Source organism: Mustela nigripes, chromosome 8 (genome assembly GCF_022355385.1).
Source record: "Mustela nigripes isolate SB6536 chromosome 8, MUSNIG.SB6536, whole genome shotgun sequence".
NCBI classification, from domain to species: domain Eukaryota; kingdom Metazoa; phylum Chordata; class Mammalia; order Carnivora; family Mustelidae; genus Mustela; species Mustela nigripes.
In genome coordinates this window covers 14276664-14291869 of record NC_081564.1, presented here as the reverse complement: position 1 = coordinate 14291869, position 15206 = coordinate 14276664, and the positions used below count along the sequence as shown (strand labels likewise).

The 15206-nt window shown below is 42.2% G+C and overlaps 1 protein-coding gene across 6 annotated transcripts in view; it reads right to left on the bottom strand.

The window, feature by feature from the left end:
- Positions 1–15206, bottom strand: part of SUDS3 (SDS3 homolog, SIN3A corepressor complex component) — a 205037-nt gene that overhangs the window by 145316 nt on the left and 44515 nt on the right. Inside the window, exon 13 of one of the 6 annotated variants that reach the window (XM_059408539.1) lies at positions 5052–5198. The exons of the other annotated variants lie outside the window; for them this stretch is intronic. Coding sequence (XP_059264522.1) covers positions 5123–5198 — 76 coding nt within the window. The 3' untranslated portion in view covers positions 5052–5122. Of the gene's footprint in view, positions 1–5051; positions 5199–15206 lie in introns of those variants that run through there. 6 annotated transcript variants of the gene reach the window in all.

Genomic DNA, 15206 nt, shown 5'->3' with positions numbered 1-15206 from the left:
GTCAAATAAATAAATAAAATCTTAAAAAAAAAAAAAAGATCTTATATCATCATAGCACAATTATCAGATTCTAGAAAAATAATATTAACGCAACACTACTGTCTTAGTATGATCAGGCTGCTTTAAGAGACTACCATAAAGGGGCACCTGGGTGGCTCAGTGGGTTAAAGCCTCTGGCTTTGGCTCAGGTCATGATCCCAGGGTCCTGGGATCGAGGCCCACATTGGGCTCTCTGCTCGGCAGGGAGCCTACCTCCCAACAACTCTGCCTGCCTGTCTGTCTACTTGTGATCTCTGTCAAATAAATAAAACCTTTAAGAAAAGAGAGAGAGAGAGAGAGGGAGACACTACCATAGACCGGGTTGCTTGTAAACAATAGAAATTTATTCCTCATTGTTTTAGATGCTAGGAAGTCCAAGATCAAGATGCCTGCAAATCCAGTGCCTGAAAAAGGCCACTTCCGGGTTCTTAGATTGCTGTCTTCTTACCATGTCCTCAAATGAGGGGTGGGAGCGAGGGAGGTCTCTGACGCCTCCTTTATAAGGGCACGAATCCCATTCAAGAGGGTTCCACCTTGGGGCACCTGGGAGGCTCAGTGGGTTAAAGCCTCTGCCTTCGGCTCGGGTCATGGTCCCAGGGTCCTGGGATTGAGCCCTGCGTCGGGCTCCCTGCTCAGCGGGGAGCCTGCTTCCTCCTCTCTCTCTGCCTGCCTCTCTGCCTACTTGTGATCTCTGTCTGTCAAATAAATACATAAAATCTTTAAAAAATAAAAAAAAAAAATAAAAAAAATTTAAAAAAAAGAGGGTTCCACCTTCATGACCTAATCACCTCCCAAAGGCCTTGCTTCCAAATACCATCACACTGGGTGGTAGAACTTAACAAGTGAATTTAGGGGGGACTCGAACATTCAGTCTATACCAACTCTTACCTAAGAGACCATTTTAAATTTTGTAAATTGTGGCACCGGGGTGGTTGTTTAAGCATCTCTTGGTTTCAGCCCAGGTCATTATCTCATAGGTCGTGAGATTGAGCCCAGCTTCTGGTTCTGCACTCAGTGCAGAGTCTACTTGAAGATTCTCTCCTTCTGCCCCTCCCCCCACTTGTGCCCTCACACATGCTCTCTCTCTAAAATAAATAAATCTTTTAAAAATGCAATAAAATTTTGTAAGCTGTTCCTATAACGGCTTTTAGAGTGACTTTTTTCTGATCTAAGATCAAATCTAAAACCACATATTGCATTTAGTTGTCATGTCTTTTTAGTCTCCTTTTATCTGGAACAGTTCCTTAGTCTGCCTTAGTCTTTCAAGATGCAAGTATTTGTGGAAAGTACAGCCCAGTTCTGTAGAACGTCCCTCCATCTGGGTATGTCTGGTGTCTCCTTACGACTGGACTCTGGATATGCATTTGGGGGCAGGAATATCACAGAGGAGATGTTGTGTCCTCCTTGGTACATGGCATCAGGATGCACATGATACTGCCTCATCCCATCATCATGATAAACCACTTCCTTGAAGGTCTCTCTTCCCTTGGTTCCTGTGCCTATCTTCCTACCTCCTAGGCAGATGCTTCTTGTTTTTTGTCTTTTTTTTTTTTTAATGGGCTCTTCTTCCTCTGCCAACCCATAACCGTTGGCCAGACACATAAGCAAGGAGCGTGTTCTAGACTCTTCACTCTTTAATTCTTCTCCATCATGTTCTTCTGTATCCTGAATCTAATCTTCTAGAACTTTAGTTACCACCTTTGCACTGGTGGTTCTCAAACTTTCTACTCTCCTCACCCTGAATCTCTCTCCTCAACTCCAGACCCAGAACTGACTACCAGGCAGCTACACCAGGATGTCACAATGTCCAAGAAAGAATGCATCATCTTCCCCTGCCCCAAGCCTGTCTCTCTTCGTCCTGGGAGAAATGATAACACCCAGAGCTCAAGCCATTCATCCATTCACTGAGGTGCTCAGAACTTTCACATTTATTTATGCACAGTCTTCCTTCATGGATTTTCAATTTCTTTAAATAAGAGCTGTATCTGTCTTCTTGCTATTGTGTCCCTAGAAATGGCTCACCCTTGAAAATGTATGCTGTTTCTAATCAGACTCTGTTTCCTCATCTCAAAGGTAGAAATAATAATGGTTACTTCACAGGGCTTGGGTGAGGAGCAGATGAGATCACATATGAGCAAGTCCTTTATAAACCTAATGCTGTATTCCCTGGCTACTCAAAATGTCTGAGATCAGCAGCAAGCAACACCTGGGAAGTGGTTAGAAATGTGAGCTTGGACTCCACCCTGGTTTCACCCATTGCTGAATCCGAATCTCTATTTTAACAAGAGTCCCCCATGATTTGTATATGTAGTGACGTTTGAGAAAGACTGCTCAATTCGAAGTGAATTACAGACAGGCACATTCACTGGATAGACACCCCATTTGTTAACATTCGGTTCACAGTCTTCCTCACACAGTAAGTCTTTTCCTGGTCAAATGAGGAAATGCTAGGTTCACATGAAGGGCACGGCATCGGGGGAACAGCAGGCCCGAAATCGTAACTTCTTGCGTCTCTCAAAGAACTCTATGTTCTCTAACATAGTTTAGAGAGTACCAAGGTCCCGGATGGCTGTGATGCTTAGTGGAGATAATGTACATGAAGGATCGTATATGGAACAAGGCATGTGGTCAATACGCAGCAAATTATATTTGGTTTCGTTTTTAAGTACAGAAACTCACATTCAGACGGTTTCCCATTTGCCATGAATGTGTAATCTCTGAGCCTGTCTACGGGCTCCCCTAGGTTCTAAGAGAACAGGAATCTCTCCTTATTCTGTGTCTCAAACAAATTACCATTTCACAGAGATTTGGATGGGTCTGCTTTTTTAAGCTACCATTTGTTGAATTCCTACTATGTGCCAGACGCAGACTGAATAAAGTGGAAATGTCTGGTTTTTCCATTCCCCATGCTGGTTCCAGGCCGGTAGCACAGAAGGTGGGCAGGGGCTAGAGCAGCAGAACAGAAGGCGGAGAACGAACGGGAAGGAGGAGTTGATGGTTAAAGGAGCAGATTGGTGTCCTCGGGCTCCTTTTGCCAAAGTTTATTTCAATCTGGCTCGTTTCTTTTTTCCCCCAAGCTTCAAATTTAGCAAGCTCGAAATAATAATTTCCACTAGTGCTTTCTGCATCCAGCCCCTTACCTAATAAAGGTGCTTCTTAAATATCAAGTGCCACTCGTACCTAAGATGATTGTGGCTCTTCAAAAAGAAAGACGTGCCAGGTAACAGGCATCGCAAAATTACAGACTGACATTCTCCAAAACCCTGATGACATTCTGAGGAACACTATATTGTGCACCCTCCAAAAACAAAATCATACCACAGACACAAAGTTCTACATACAATGTCGGGGAAAGGAGGGTTGCAAGCCTTAGAGAAGACTCAAGAATCTTCCACTAAAAATGTCTAGATTTAAGACTCACTTGCTTCTCTTCACACAGATCCTCATGTACAAACCAATACACATGTGTGTGTGCGCATACACACACACACACACACACACACACACACACACACGCAGTGCATTTTCATTTACCTCATTACCTCTCTAGATCCAGAAGCAGAATAAATTAACATTTTCCTGGCAGGCAAGTGGAGACATGTTTTGTCTAGAGACTACACAGATTAAACTATCAAGTGCCATAACCTACCCTCAATAAGGCTCAAAGATAGACAGGAAAATTTAGACACTGCCATCTAAAGCCCAGCAGGAAACAGTAACCTCATATCTCAGGAGAACCCTAGCCCACTTGCCAGAAAGCCCACGGGCTGTGGCCTCCTTCCTGATCTAATGGATGTTGTTCGGTGGAAAACAGATAAAATACATCCTTCTGTGAAATGTGATTAAAAAAACAAAACAAAACAAAACATGAAGTCAGAAAGACCACAGTTGCTTTGAAGCCACTAACAGCTTCATTTTGTTCAAAATGGGCTTTTTATTCCAAAAGAGGGATTTGGGCAACAGAAAACAGGGTCCTGTGGCTAAATGCGTGGGACTCGTATGGTCCCAACTCTCTGGGTTTCTACGAATACTGGCTCTACCCCTTTCTCTGAGCCTCAGTTTATTCACACATAGAATGGGGCAATATGAGCACCTACTCTTCAGAGCTGTCCCGAGAGCTCAATGAGGTGACCTGTATAAAGACCTTCGCACGGCGCCTGATACACGGCAAATATTGGACAGAACCGCTAACTACAGCATGGATGTCTCGGAAGTCCGCAGACTCCAATCTTGATGGCCAGAACACAGCAGGAGTCCCTGAGTCCCACCTACTCCTTCCCTCCCCCACAGTGTTCTATCATGTACCAGAGAATCCTGGTGACACACTGTACCGAACACTACAGAACTTGACAAAAGTTGATGACTTGAACTCATCTGGGTTTTTAAAATTTTTTTTTCTTTATTGTAGGAATGTATTATAATTGTATCTGTAAAATAAAAACAAATTTTAATAGATATTTATATATTTATATGTGTATGTTCTGTAAAACACAGAGAAAACATAAAGATTGCTATTGTAACCAGATGTGAACATGCAATCTGATGGCATCAATTACACTTGCAATGTTGTGCAACCAATACCACTACCTATTTTCAAAAATTTTCATCACCCCAAATAGAAGTTCTATACCCATTAGCAATAACTCCCCGTTCTCCTCTCTGCCAGCCTCTGGTAACCTTTACTCTACTTTCTGTTTCTATGAATTTGCCTGTTCTAGAGATTTCATATATAGTAGTCCCCCCTTATCCATGGGAGATCTGTTTCAAGACCCCTAGGGGATGCCTGACACCACAGATATTATCAGACCCTATATATTTTTTTTTCCTATACATACATACATACCTGTGATAAAATTTAATTTATAAATTAGGCATAGTAAGAGATTAACCACAATAACGGGTAATAAAATTAAACAAGTGTAACAACACGCTGTAATAAAGAGTCCTCTGAATGTGGTCTCGCTCTCTCTCGAACTTTGTGACTCAACTGAACTCACCCTTCTTCCTGGGATGCTGTGAGAGGGTAACATGCCCGCGTGATGAGGTGGAGTGAGGTGCGTGACCCGGGCATGGTGACTCAGCGTCAGGCTACCCTGACCTTCTGATGGTATGGGAGGAGGAGGATCTCCTGCTTCCAGGCCACAGGGGGCCACAGGTAACTGAAACCACAGAAAGCAAACCTGTGACTGAGGGAAGGAGGCTGCTGTAAATGGAATCATGTAATATTTGTCCTTTTGTGTCTGGCTTCTTTCATGTAGCTTAAGGTTTTCAAGGTGCACAATGAAATTCACTTATTGTGGCCTTTGTCCGAACTTCACCCCTTTTTACAGCTGAGTAATATTCTATGGTAAGGATATGCCACATTTTGCTTATCCATTCATCTGTCAGTGGACGCTTGGGTAGCTTCCACCTTTTACTTATGGCAAATAATGTTATGAACATCAGAATAGAAAGATCTGTTTGAGTCCCTGCTTTTAACTCTTGGGGAGTCATACCTAGGAATGGAACTGCTGAATCACTGGGTAATTCTAGATTTAACTTTTTAAATTTTTTTTTTTTTTTTAAAGATTACAGAGTGGAAGGGAGAAGCAGGCTCTCTGCTGAGCAGTGAGCCCGATGTGGTGCTCGATCCCAGGATCCAGGGGATCATGACCTGAGCCGAAGGCAGATGCTTAAACTGACTGAGCCATCCAGGGTGCCCATCTATGTTTAACTTTGTAAAGAAACATCAAATTGTCTTCCACAGTGGCTGCACCATGTTTCATTCCCCACAGCCACATTCAAGAGCTCCAATTTCTCCACATCCTCTCCATGTCCTGTTATTTTCTATAACTCTTTGTCTCTAAGAACATCTCAAGACCATCCCAACAATATAGCAAATCTACTGTTACAAAACAGCTGAGAAGGAACTAATGCTAATTTAGTGGTTCTCACCCCACTAGGGACAACTCTGTCAGCCTAAAGAACATTTGACAATGTCTGGGAACATTTTTAGTTATCATAACTCCCTATAAAATTATTTTACATATTGGTCTTCCCTGTAAGACTTCAAAGTTCTCACTTCTCTTTTCTACTTAAAAATACATTTTAAAAACTAACTTCAGTCAAGTTGGTTTTGGCTACAAGTAACAACAGCAAATGAAAAGTGGTCAAAAAATAATATGTCTCACATTTTTAAAAGTCCAGAAATAACGAAGTTTAGTAGTTCAATAAAAACACCAAGGACACAGGCTTTTTCAATCTCTCTGCTTTACCACCACTGGCATGCCAGCTCCTATCCTCAGATTTGTTTCCTCATGGCCTCAAGCTTATTGCTGCAGATCCAGCCATCACATCCCCACACAGCCATGTACAAAGACAGGAAACAGAAATGTACCTCTTTGCACCCAAGAGGAAAACCTACCCTAGCATCTAGATAGCAAATTTCCCCCTGGGCCTCATTCACCTGAGTTGTATCAACTACTCATTGGCCAGAAAATAAAATCACTACATTAAGTTTAGGCTCATCAACGTTTATCCCATCAAACTGGAGAACTGGAGAGACATCGCCCTCCCTGAGCTTAGAGGAGGGTGAACATCCCACCATTAGAGATACTGAAGGTATAAAGTAATCTGTAGGTTGTTCCATTGGTGCTTCAAAGCTAGCTTACTTGTCATGTGGTTTCAGATGCAAATGATAAAAATCTAACTGGTTTTTTAAATGTGGAAAAAGCCAAGATGCCCTTCAATAGACAATTGCGTAAAAAAAATGTGGACCATATACACAATGGAATATTAGCCACTTAACCTACCGTGTGACCCTGAAAAGCTCCTCAACCTCTCTGATTCTCCTGCTTGTAACAGGAGATGGCTGGAATGCTTGACTTCTGATTTGCTTTCCAATTCCGTATTCAACTAATTCCATGACTTCCTCCCTGCACAATGCTTTGACTATTTTTTTTTCCTAGATGCTACCAATCAGACCAATTTGATTCTCTTTGTATGGCCTGTTACCCACCACAGAGGAACAACAACTGAGCAAACAACTCTGGCAAGCAACTCTAGAGCTCACAACTCTAGAGTTTGGAGACTTGCAGCCAGATACCTTGTGGGTGAGGAAACCCAGCAGAGAAAGGGAGGTCTGGGCAAGAGGCAGTGGGGAAGCCTACCACTGGGGAGGAAGCTCTGGGTCACAGACTTTGCTCCATCCCACCTCCCAGACCCAGTTTGGGTGATTTAATTCCAAGCTATGTCTGTAAGGGTGCTTGGCAGAGACTCCTTGGTACCTCTGCAGACTGCATGCTAAAATTAGCTGTGGGTGTGAAGCTGACTCCTTCAGAGTGATTGTAGGGCTCTGGAAGTGCTGGCTTCCACTGATTAGTTATGACGCTGGCTTGCGAAGAAACAGTGTCAGGTGCTTGAAGTGTTCAGTGACCCTTAAAAGACAGAATATCAGAGCTGAGCCCAAGTGAATATGTCTGCTCTAACAATCTTCTATTCTTCTCCCCAAAGTGATGAGCATAGTTATGGTCAAGAGGTAACAGGCTGACAGCCCTCGCATGAGAGGTTATGCAGGTTGGGCACTGCACAACTTTAAGGGTACCACGCATATCTCAGTCTATGAAGTCTAGGTAAGTGCTGCCCCCTAGAGTTATGCAGGGCTCAACCTGTACAACCACATATGACAGTCCTTAATGCTGACCCCAAAACTATGGTGAAAAGGCTGCCATGGCTGGAATCCATAGATTTTCAATCAATCAACACACGGTATTTTACACTGATTATATACTTAAGTGCTGCTGTGGATACACTGAGTTAAATTATATATATATATATATATATATATATATATATATTTATATTTATATTTCATCAGTTTCTCTTTTTAATGTGGCTGGCATTTGTGGATTGAATTATATTTCTGCTGGACCGTGCTATCTCAGAGGGTCCCCAGCAGTATGGTGCAGTTGCCCATTGGGATAACCCACTCCCTACCACATCCTTTTGCCTGTCTTTCTTCTCTTGCCTATCTCACTTTCCTACTCCTTCACCTAACTTACAAGGGGATCACCTCATAAATAAGCTAACTGGACCCAAATTTGCCTCAAAGCATACCTCTAGGATAAAGTAAGAAACAGATTTGCTATGCTCAGGGAACCACACTAATATGCACCTTTCCTTATACTTGATTTGCATATGATCCAGAAGAGAGGTAAAGAAACCAACACAGGAAAGGTTAAATACCAGATTTAAATAACAGAACAAGAGATGTGCATGATTACCTGCCAAGTGAGTAGTACAGAGAGTAAGTGCTAAGAGCTTGAAGGAGAAATGATATTAATGTGGAGTAGTGTGGTTGGGGAAGGAGATTTCTGCTTGGCCTCACAAGATCTAAGTGCTGCCAGTTTACTGCCAAAGAATGAGTTGCGAAATGTGGAGTTTGAGCAAGGACCTATACTCAGGAATGACTTTGGTGTTGATGACATGTGCTGTGTCTTTTTTGGGAAGTACACTTTGAATTTCAGTGTGTGTGTGTGTGTGTGTGTGTGTGTGTGCGTGCGCGCGCGTGCACGCGCGCACGCGCACACGTGTTGGGAGTGGGGTAAGATGCTAGAATCTGATTTTCTTATATCACTCATTCCAGTGAACAAAGCTGGCAGGGAGAGGTAATGTAGCCGATTTCAGAAAGCACATAAAAAGGGTGGGCACCTGGGTGGCTCCGTGGGCCACTACCTTCAGCTCAGGTCATGATCCCAGGGTCCTGGAATCGAGCCCCAAATCGGGTTCTCTGCTCAGCAGGGAGCCTGCTTCCCACTCCCTCTCTGCCTACTTGTGGTCTCTGTCTGTCAAATAAATAAAATCTTAAAAAAAAAAAAATAAACTTTCCAGAAGGGGATCAAACACTATTCCTCTTTCCCATTAGCACCATGCCTTTTGTGAGTGAGATAAGCAACTCTAAATGTTACTATAGGAGAAGAACACATTCACTCTATGAGCATTACAGATCACTCCCTATGTTCCAGGCACTACTGAAACAGTAGTTCAGAAAACAAAAAGCAAATACTTTGTAACTTTTAATATGGAGGAAAAAAAACAAAAACAAACAACAACAAAAAACCCTACCACCGTTCAGTCCTTTAAAACAAGCAGTAAATAAATAAAAAATGTATAGAAAGGAAATAATTAAACCGTCCTGAAGAACAGACATTTTGGTAGTTACCCATTCTCTCATTTATTGTTTCCCTTTATAGGAGTGACTATCATTTAAAAAGGAAGAGTTCAGAGTTGGCTGGAATTTAAGTCAGCTAAATACAGTAGTTCCCCTGCAAAAGAATTACAATTGTGCTGAAGTGGGGATGGTGCTGTCCAAGGTACTAAGGGCATCTCAGCATGCCTAGCTGGGATCTGAACACAATCATGGTTCCCCTGTAACTTTACAAAGATAATATTATGCCCTCAATAAATAGGTAGACATCACAGACTATAGTTGCATATGTGTATAGATTAAAAGTAACTTTCCTTTCAAATGTCCTATTCAGATGTAAAAATAAATTCCTTCAAAATACACAGTATCAGGGGCGCCTGGGTGGCTCAGTGGATTAAGCCACTGCCTTCGGCTCGGGTCATGATCTCAGGGCCCTGGGATCGAGCCCCACATCTGCCTCAGCATCCCTGCTGAGCAGAGACTGCTTCCCCACTCTCTCTGCCTGACTCTCTGCCTACTTGTGATCTCTCTCTCTCTGTCAAATAAATAAATAAAATCTTAAAAAAAAAAATACACAGTATCAGGAAGTGAAGGTTTTCTATCAATTCAGTTCAATCAAGCTTCTAAAACACATTTCACCTTGTAGATGATATTCTTTTTTATACCCAGCTGAAATCTCTCCTGCTTGATTGAATGAAGTTACAAATTCAACTGTCTACAAAGATCAGAGGGCAAAGTAAATGATTAAAATGAAACTTTTTTTTTTTAAGATTTTATTTGTTTATTTGACAGAGAGGAAGATCACAAGTAGGCAGAGAGGCAGGCAGAGAGAGAGGGGGAAGCAGGTTCTCTGCTGAGCAGAGAGCCCAACGGGCTCGATCCCAGGAACCTGAGATCATGACCTGAGCCGAAGGCAGAGGCTTAACCCACTGAGCCACCCAGGCACCCCTGAAACCTTTTTTTAAAAGAAGATTTTTATTTATTTCAGAAAGAGAAAGCATGCATGAACAGGAAGGGGGGCAGAGGAGGAGGGAGAGGGACAAGCAGACTCTGTACTCAGTCCAAGAGGGGCTTGATCTCACAACCCTGAGATCATGACCTGAGCCAAAATCAAGACTTGGATGCTTAACTGAATGGGCCACCCAAGTGCCCCTAAAATGGGACATTTTAAATAGAACTAACATGCCATGGTGACGGGTATTGAGGAGGGAGTGTGTTGTGAAGAGCACTGCGACTTATTTGTAACTAATGAATCACTGAACACGACATCAAAAACTAACGATGTATTCTGCAGTGGCTAACTGAACATTTAAAAAACCACAACAAAAAGAACAGACATGACTTCAGTGTCAGGAAAACAACAGCACGCTGAGGACTGATTACCAGCATGTGCTCTGTCCAAAGGGAGAAGCTTCTACTCAGCTCCAGCCATGTGTCCATGTGGGGCAACAAACTGTCTTGTCAAGTTATCTCATTATTTAGGAGAAGTTCAAAAATTTGTTAATCTAAGAATTTTTTAATTAATTCAATTTCTTACAATTCACTGTGTAAAAGCCAAGAGGCTGGATCCTACCCACAGACTCCCTCTTTGCCATTTCTGTTCAATGCCAACTCTCTCTCTCTCTTTTTAAGATTCAATTTATTTATTTGAGAGAGCATGAGAGACAGCATGAGAGGGAAGAGGGTCAGAGCTCTAAGAGCCCGATGTGGGACTCAGTGCCAGGACTCTAGGATTATGACCTGAGCTGAAGGCAGTTGCTTAACCAACTGAGCCACCCAGGCACCCCCCAATGTCAACTCTCTTGCTGGAAATTTCAGAAACAGAAAATTGGAAGGTGTAAAAGAAAACAAAACAAAACAGATCTTTAATTTCCCATGTCACAGACAAGGAACTCAAAGTACAAAAAAACCAAACTAAAACAAAACAAAACAAAAACTTGGATTGCAATTTTTTCAGGGAGAGTTGAGAATGTGACCCCAAATATCTGTTAACAAGTATACCAAATTAAAAACAAACATTAGACAATTAGTCTTCCTTAGAAGAGGAACTCATTGTAAAAAGAAAGTATCATGGGTTGAGCACAGTACCCGGTTTAGAGTGAGTGCTCTATAACGATGTATTGTAGACACTGCTGAACAGCCACATACTATAGTTGGGTATCACAACAGTGTGGTGTAAAGATCTTACTTCATACTAACTTAGAACTGTGCTGACAAACAGCTTACTACTTGTATGACACTCTCTGACTCAGTTTCTCCACTGTAAAATGGGAATGATATCCAACCCGCATGTTTGTTAGGAGGAGCTGAGATATTACACTACACAATGCATGTCTATACATTTTATTTATATAGTGCCCTTTATTCTAATTACCTGAAAGATTACCAGACTGGCAAGTCAGGAAAAACGTAATAGAAAGGAACCACAAAGTTTAATGGAAAGGTCACAAGTTGTGGAGTCAGTCCAAATTGAGTTGGACTCTATCTAGTTCTGCCATTTACCAGCCTGGCTACCCTGAGTAAGCCATTCTTTCATGATACCTTCATAAGGTTGTTGTGAAAATTAAACATAATTGAGTAACTACCCTATGCAATGCACCACCCTAGGCCATTTGTTTCCTTTTGTTCACTCAACGTATGTAGAGTGCTCAGCACTGCTTGGGCTATAGTAAGTGCTCAACAAATAGTAGGAAGTGTTATTATCAGCATATCTGAATAGCAATGAGCATTTAACACAGCTCAGGAGAGCCTTGTGAGTACGAGGGATAAATGTAGGCTGGGTGAAACCATAATTAAGTGGGTTTGCAGAAGAGCTGAATATACCCTGAAGAAAACACAGCAGAGAGCCAAAAGAACCCTGTGTGATCGTTCAGAACGAGGTCAGGAAAGATTTTTTGTAAAAGGCAAGATAGTAAGTATTTTTGGCATTGTGGGTCAGAGAGTTACTGCAGCAACTACTCAACTCTGCCCTTGTGGTAGGAATGCAGTCATGGATAGAACATAAACCTCCAATAAAACTTTATTTACAAAAATGGGGGCAGGCTGGATTTGACCTATAGGTTGTAGTTTGCTGACCCCCACTGTAGAGTAAAAAGAGGATGGCATGTGATAGGATAAAATGTGCTATTCAGTTGAATAAAGCGAGTGCACAAGAGCGTAAACCCTTGGAATTAAAACCAAAACTCAGGATGACCATAGTAGGTGAGAGTCCACAAACCGAAGCAAAATCACTGAAGTGATTTTTAGCCCAGGAAAGGGAAAATTCTATCTTCGTCTGCTCTGGAGGGACCATGCCCAGACTGGTTCTGGGTAAAGTAATGTGAACCATGTGTATTCAACTGAGACCGTGATAAAAGACCAACCAGCAATGGCTTCCATGTTTCATCTGGCGAGCCTGCCACTACACCCCATCCCCAATCAGCTGCTAGTAGCTGCAAGGAGCACTGTGTAGAAAGCATTCTGAGTCCTCCCATCTGGGTCTAAAGAGAATGAGGGTCAAGACTGATTAGTAATGTCTTCTCTGCATACAAGGGGAGAGCAGTGATGAGGACGCCACATGACTGCCATCTTGAAAACCCGAGGAAGGACAGGTAGGAGATAAATGGAATTTGTTATCCCAAATAAGTTATATAACCCCAAATACAAACATCTTCAAGCTGGCAAGATGGTACTATACTCTAAGTATTAATCTATCTTGCCAACAATGGACATGTCCAAAATAGTTTTTATTATAGTGGGCACCAGGGGCCTGGGCTAGGTCACCTGAATATTCTTCCCTGCCCGGCATGACACTATGTGATTTTTTTGAGCTGCCTTATTGTACCATCACAGCTGTGTTCCAGGTGGCTTAGTCTTTCCCAACAGCTTTGCTTTGAAGACGTCATGAATATTTAAACAGACTTTAGGCTAAACATTTTTCATGCTTCTCAACTCATCCACAGTCCGAAGGTGGGTCTTGGTTGGCAAGGAGGCTTATTTTCGTGATGTGTGTTTATACATATAAGCCCAGAGGCATTGTATTATATAAACACATTCGGACCTTTAAGGTGCATGTATGTAAATTCTTCCTCTTAAATCCTGTCACTCAGTTCTGAAGTCAAAAGTGCGCAGTTAAAGGTCACTGACAGGTTTTCAGACACAAACCTGCAGCTCTGCGATAAATAAGAATATACTGATAATTTGGAAATGACCTACTAATGTTCCCACTGCACCTGTTCACAGATTATCATCTCAGAACTACAGGGATTGAAAGACAGTGTCCCTTTCCTTGTTTTGAGGATGTTGAATAAGTCACAGAAGGTCCCAAAGACAGGTGGGGGCAGGCAAGGCATCAGGGTGGAGGTAAAGAGAGTTGGCTAAGTATACATATCTGTTCTTTTTTCCATGAAATCCCACTGAAACAACTATAAGGGTGTTTTTATTTTGCTCTGTTTTAAGGACTTAAACAGTGGTGGAGTTCTGGTGGAAACAACAGGTGAGGAAAAAAACGAACTGTAGAAGTTGTAGATGAAAACAACAACAACAATAAAATTTTAAGCTAACAGTGGAGAAAGCCAAGACTCCTAGGTTAGCAGCACCCAATGAGAAACAAAGGTATATCTAGAAATGAGGATTAAGGCAGTGGGACTGGTTGAAATTCAGTTTAAGGAGCTGTCAGTTTCGGGGTGCCTGGTGGCTCAGTGGGCTAAGCCTCTGCCTTCGGCTCAGGTCATGATCTCAGGGTCCTGAGATCGAGCCCTGCTTCAGGCTCTCTGTTCAGCAGGGCGTCTGCTTCCCCCTCTCTCTCTGCCTGCCTCTCTACCTACTTGTGGTCTCTGTGTGTCAAATAAATAAATAAAATCTTAAAAAAAAAAAAAAAGAATTAAAAGAAGTTGTCAGTTTCCAGCAATCACACTACTAGGTATACACCCAAGAATATACAGTTACTAACCCAAAGGGATATATGCACGTGGGTGTTTAGAGCAGCATTATCTACAAGAGCAGCATTATCTACAATAGCCCAACTATGGAAACAGCCATAGTGTCCTTCGACTGATGAACGAATAAAGATGTAGTATAGAGATACGATGGAATATTATTCAGCCATCAAAAAAGAATGAAATCTTGCCACTTGCAATGACATGATGGAGCTAGAAAGAATTATGTTAAGCAAAATAATTCAGAAAGACAAATATTGTATGATTTCACTTATATGTGGAATTTAAAAAACAAAACAAACAAGCATGTGGGTGGGGAGGGGCAGAAAGAGAGTCCAACTAAGAAAACGACTCTGAACTACAGAGAACAAATCGATATTACCGCAGGGCAGGGGTGCTGAGGGACAGAGGAAATAGGCAATGGAGATTAAGGAGTGCACCTGTCACCAAGAACACCAGGTGATTTATAAAGTGGTGAATCACTAAATTGTACACCTAACAAATATTACACTGTGTTAACTAATTGGAATGTAAATGAAAACTTAAAAAAAAAGAAGAAAAAGCTGTCAGTTCCTCAGATCTGCTTCCCTACTTTATGCAGCAAAATTGCCAAGAGACCACCCTGGCAAAAGACCAGAGTTTTCTTCTCTAGAGAAAACAAAAGGTCTTTGGATGGAAGAACTCAAGAAATGAGTACTACTCTTTAAAAAGAAGAAAGGATACAAAATCAGAAAACTAAAAGAGTTCTGGGGTGCCTGGGTGGCTCAGTGGGTTAAACCGCTGCCTTCAGCTCAGGTCATGATCTCAAGGTCCTGGGATCGAGTCCCGCATCGGGCTCTCTGCTCAGCAGGGAGCCTGCTTCCTCCTCTCTCTCTGCCTGCCTCTCTGCCTACTGGTAATCTCTCTCTGTCAAATAAATAAATAATTTAAAAAAAAAGAAAACTAAAAGAGTTCTGAAAAAAAATTTTAGGGGGCGCCTGGGTGGCTCAGTTGTTAAGCATCTGCCTTTGGCTTGGGTCATAATCCCAGGGTCCTGGGATCAAGCCCCACATCAGGCTCCCTGCTCA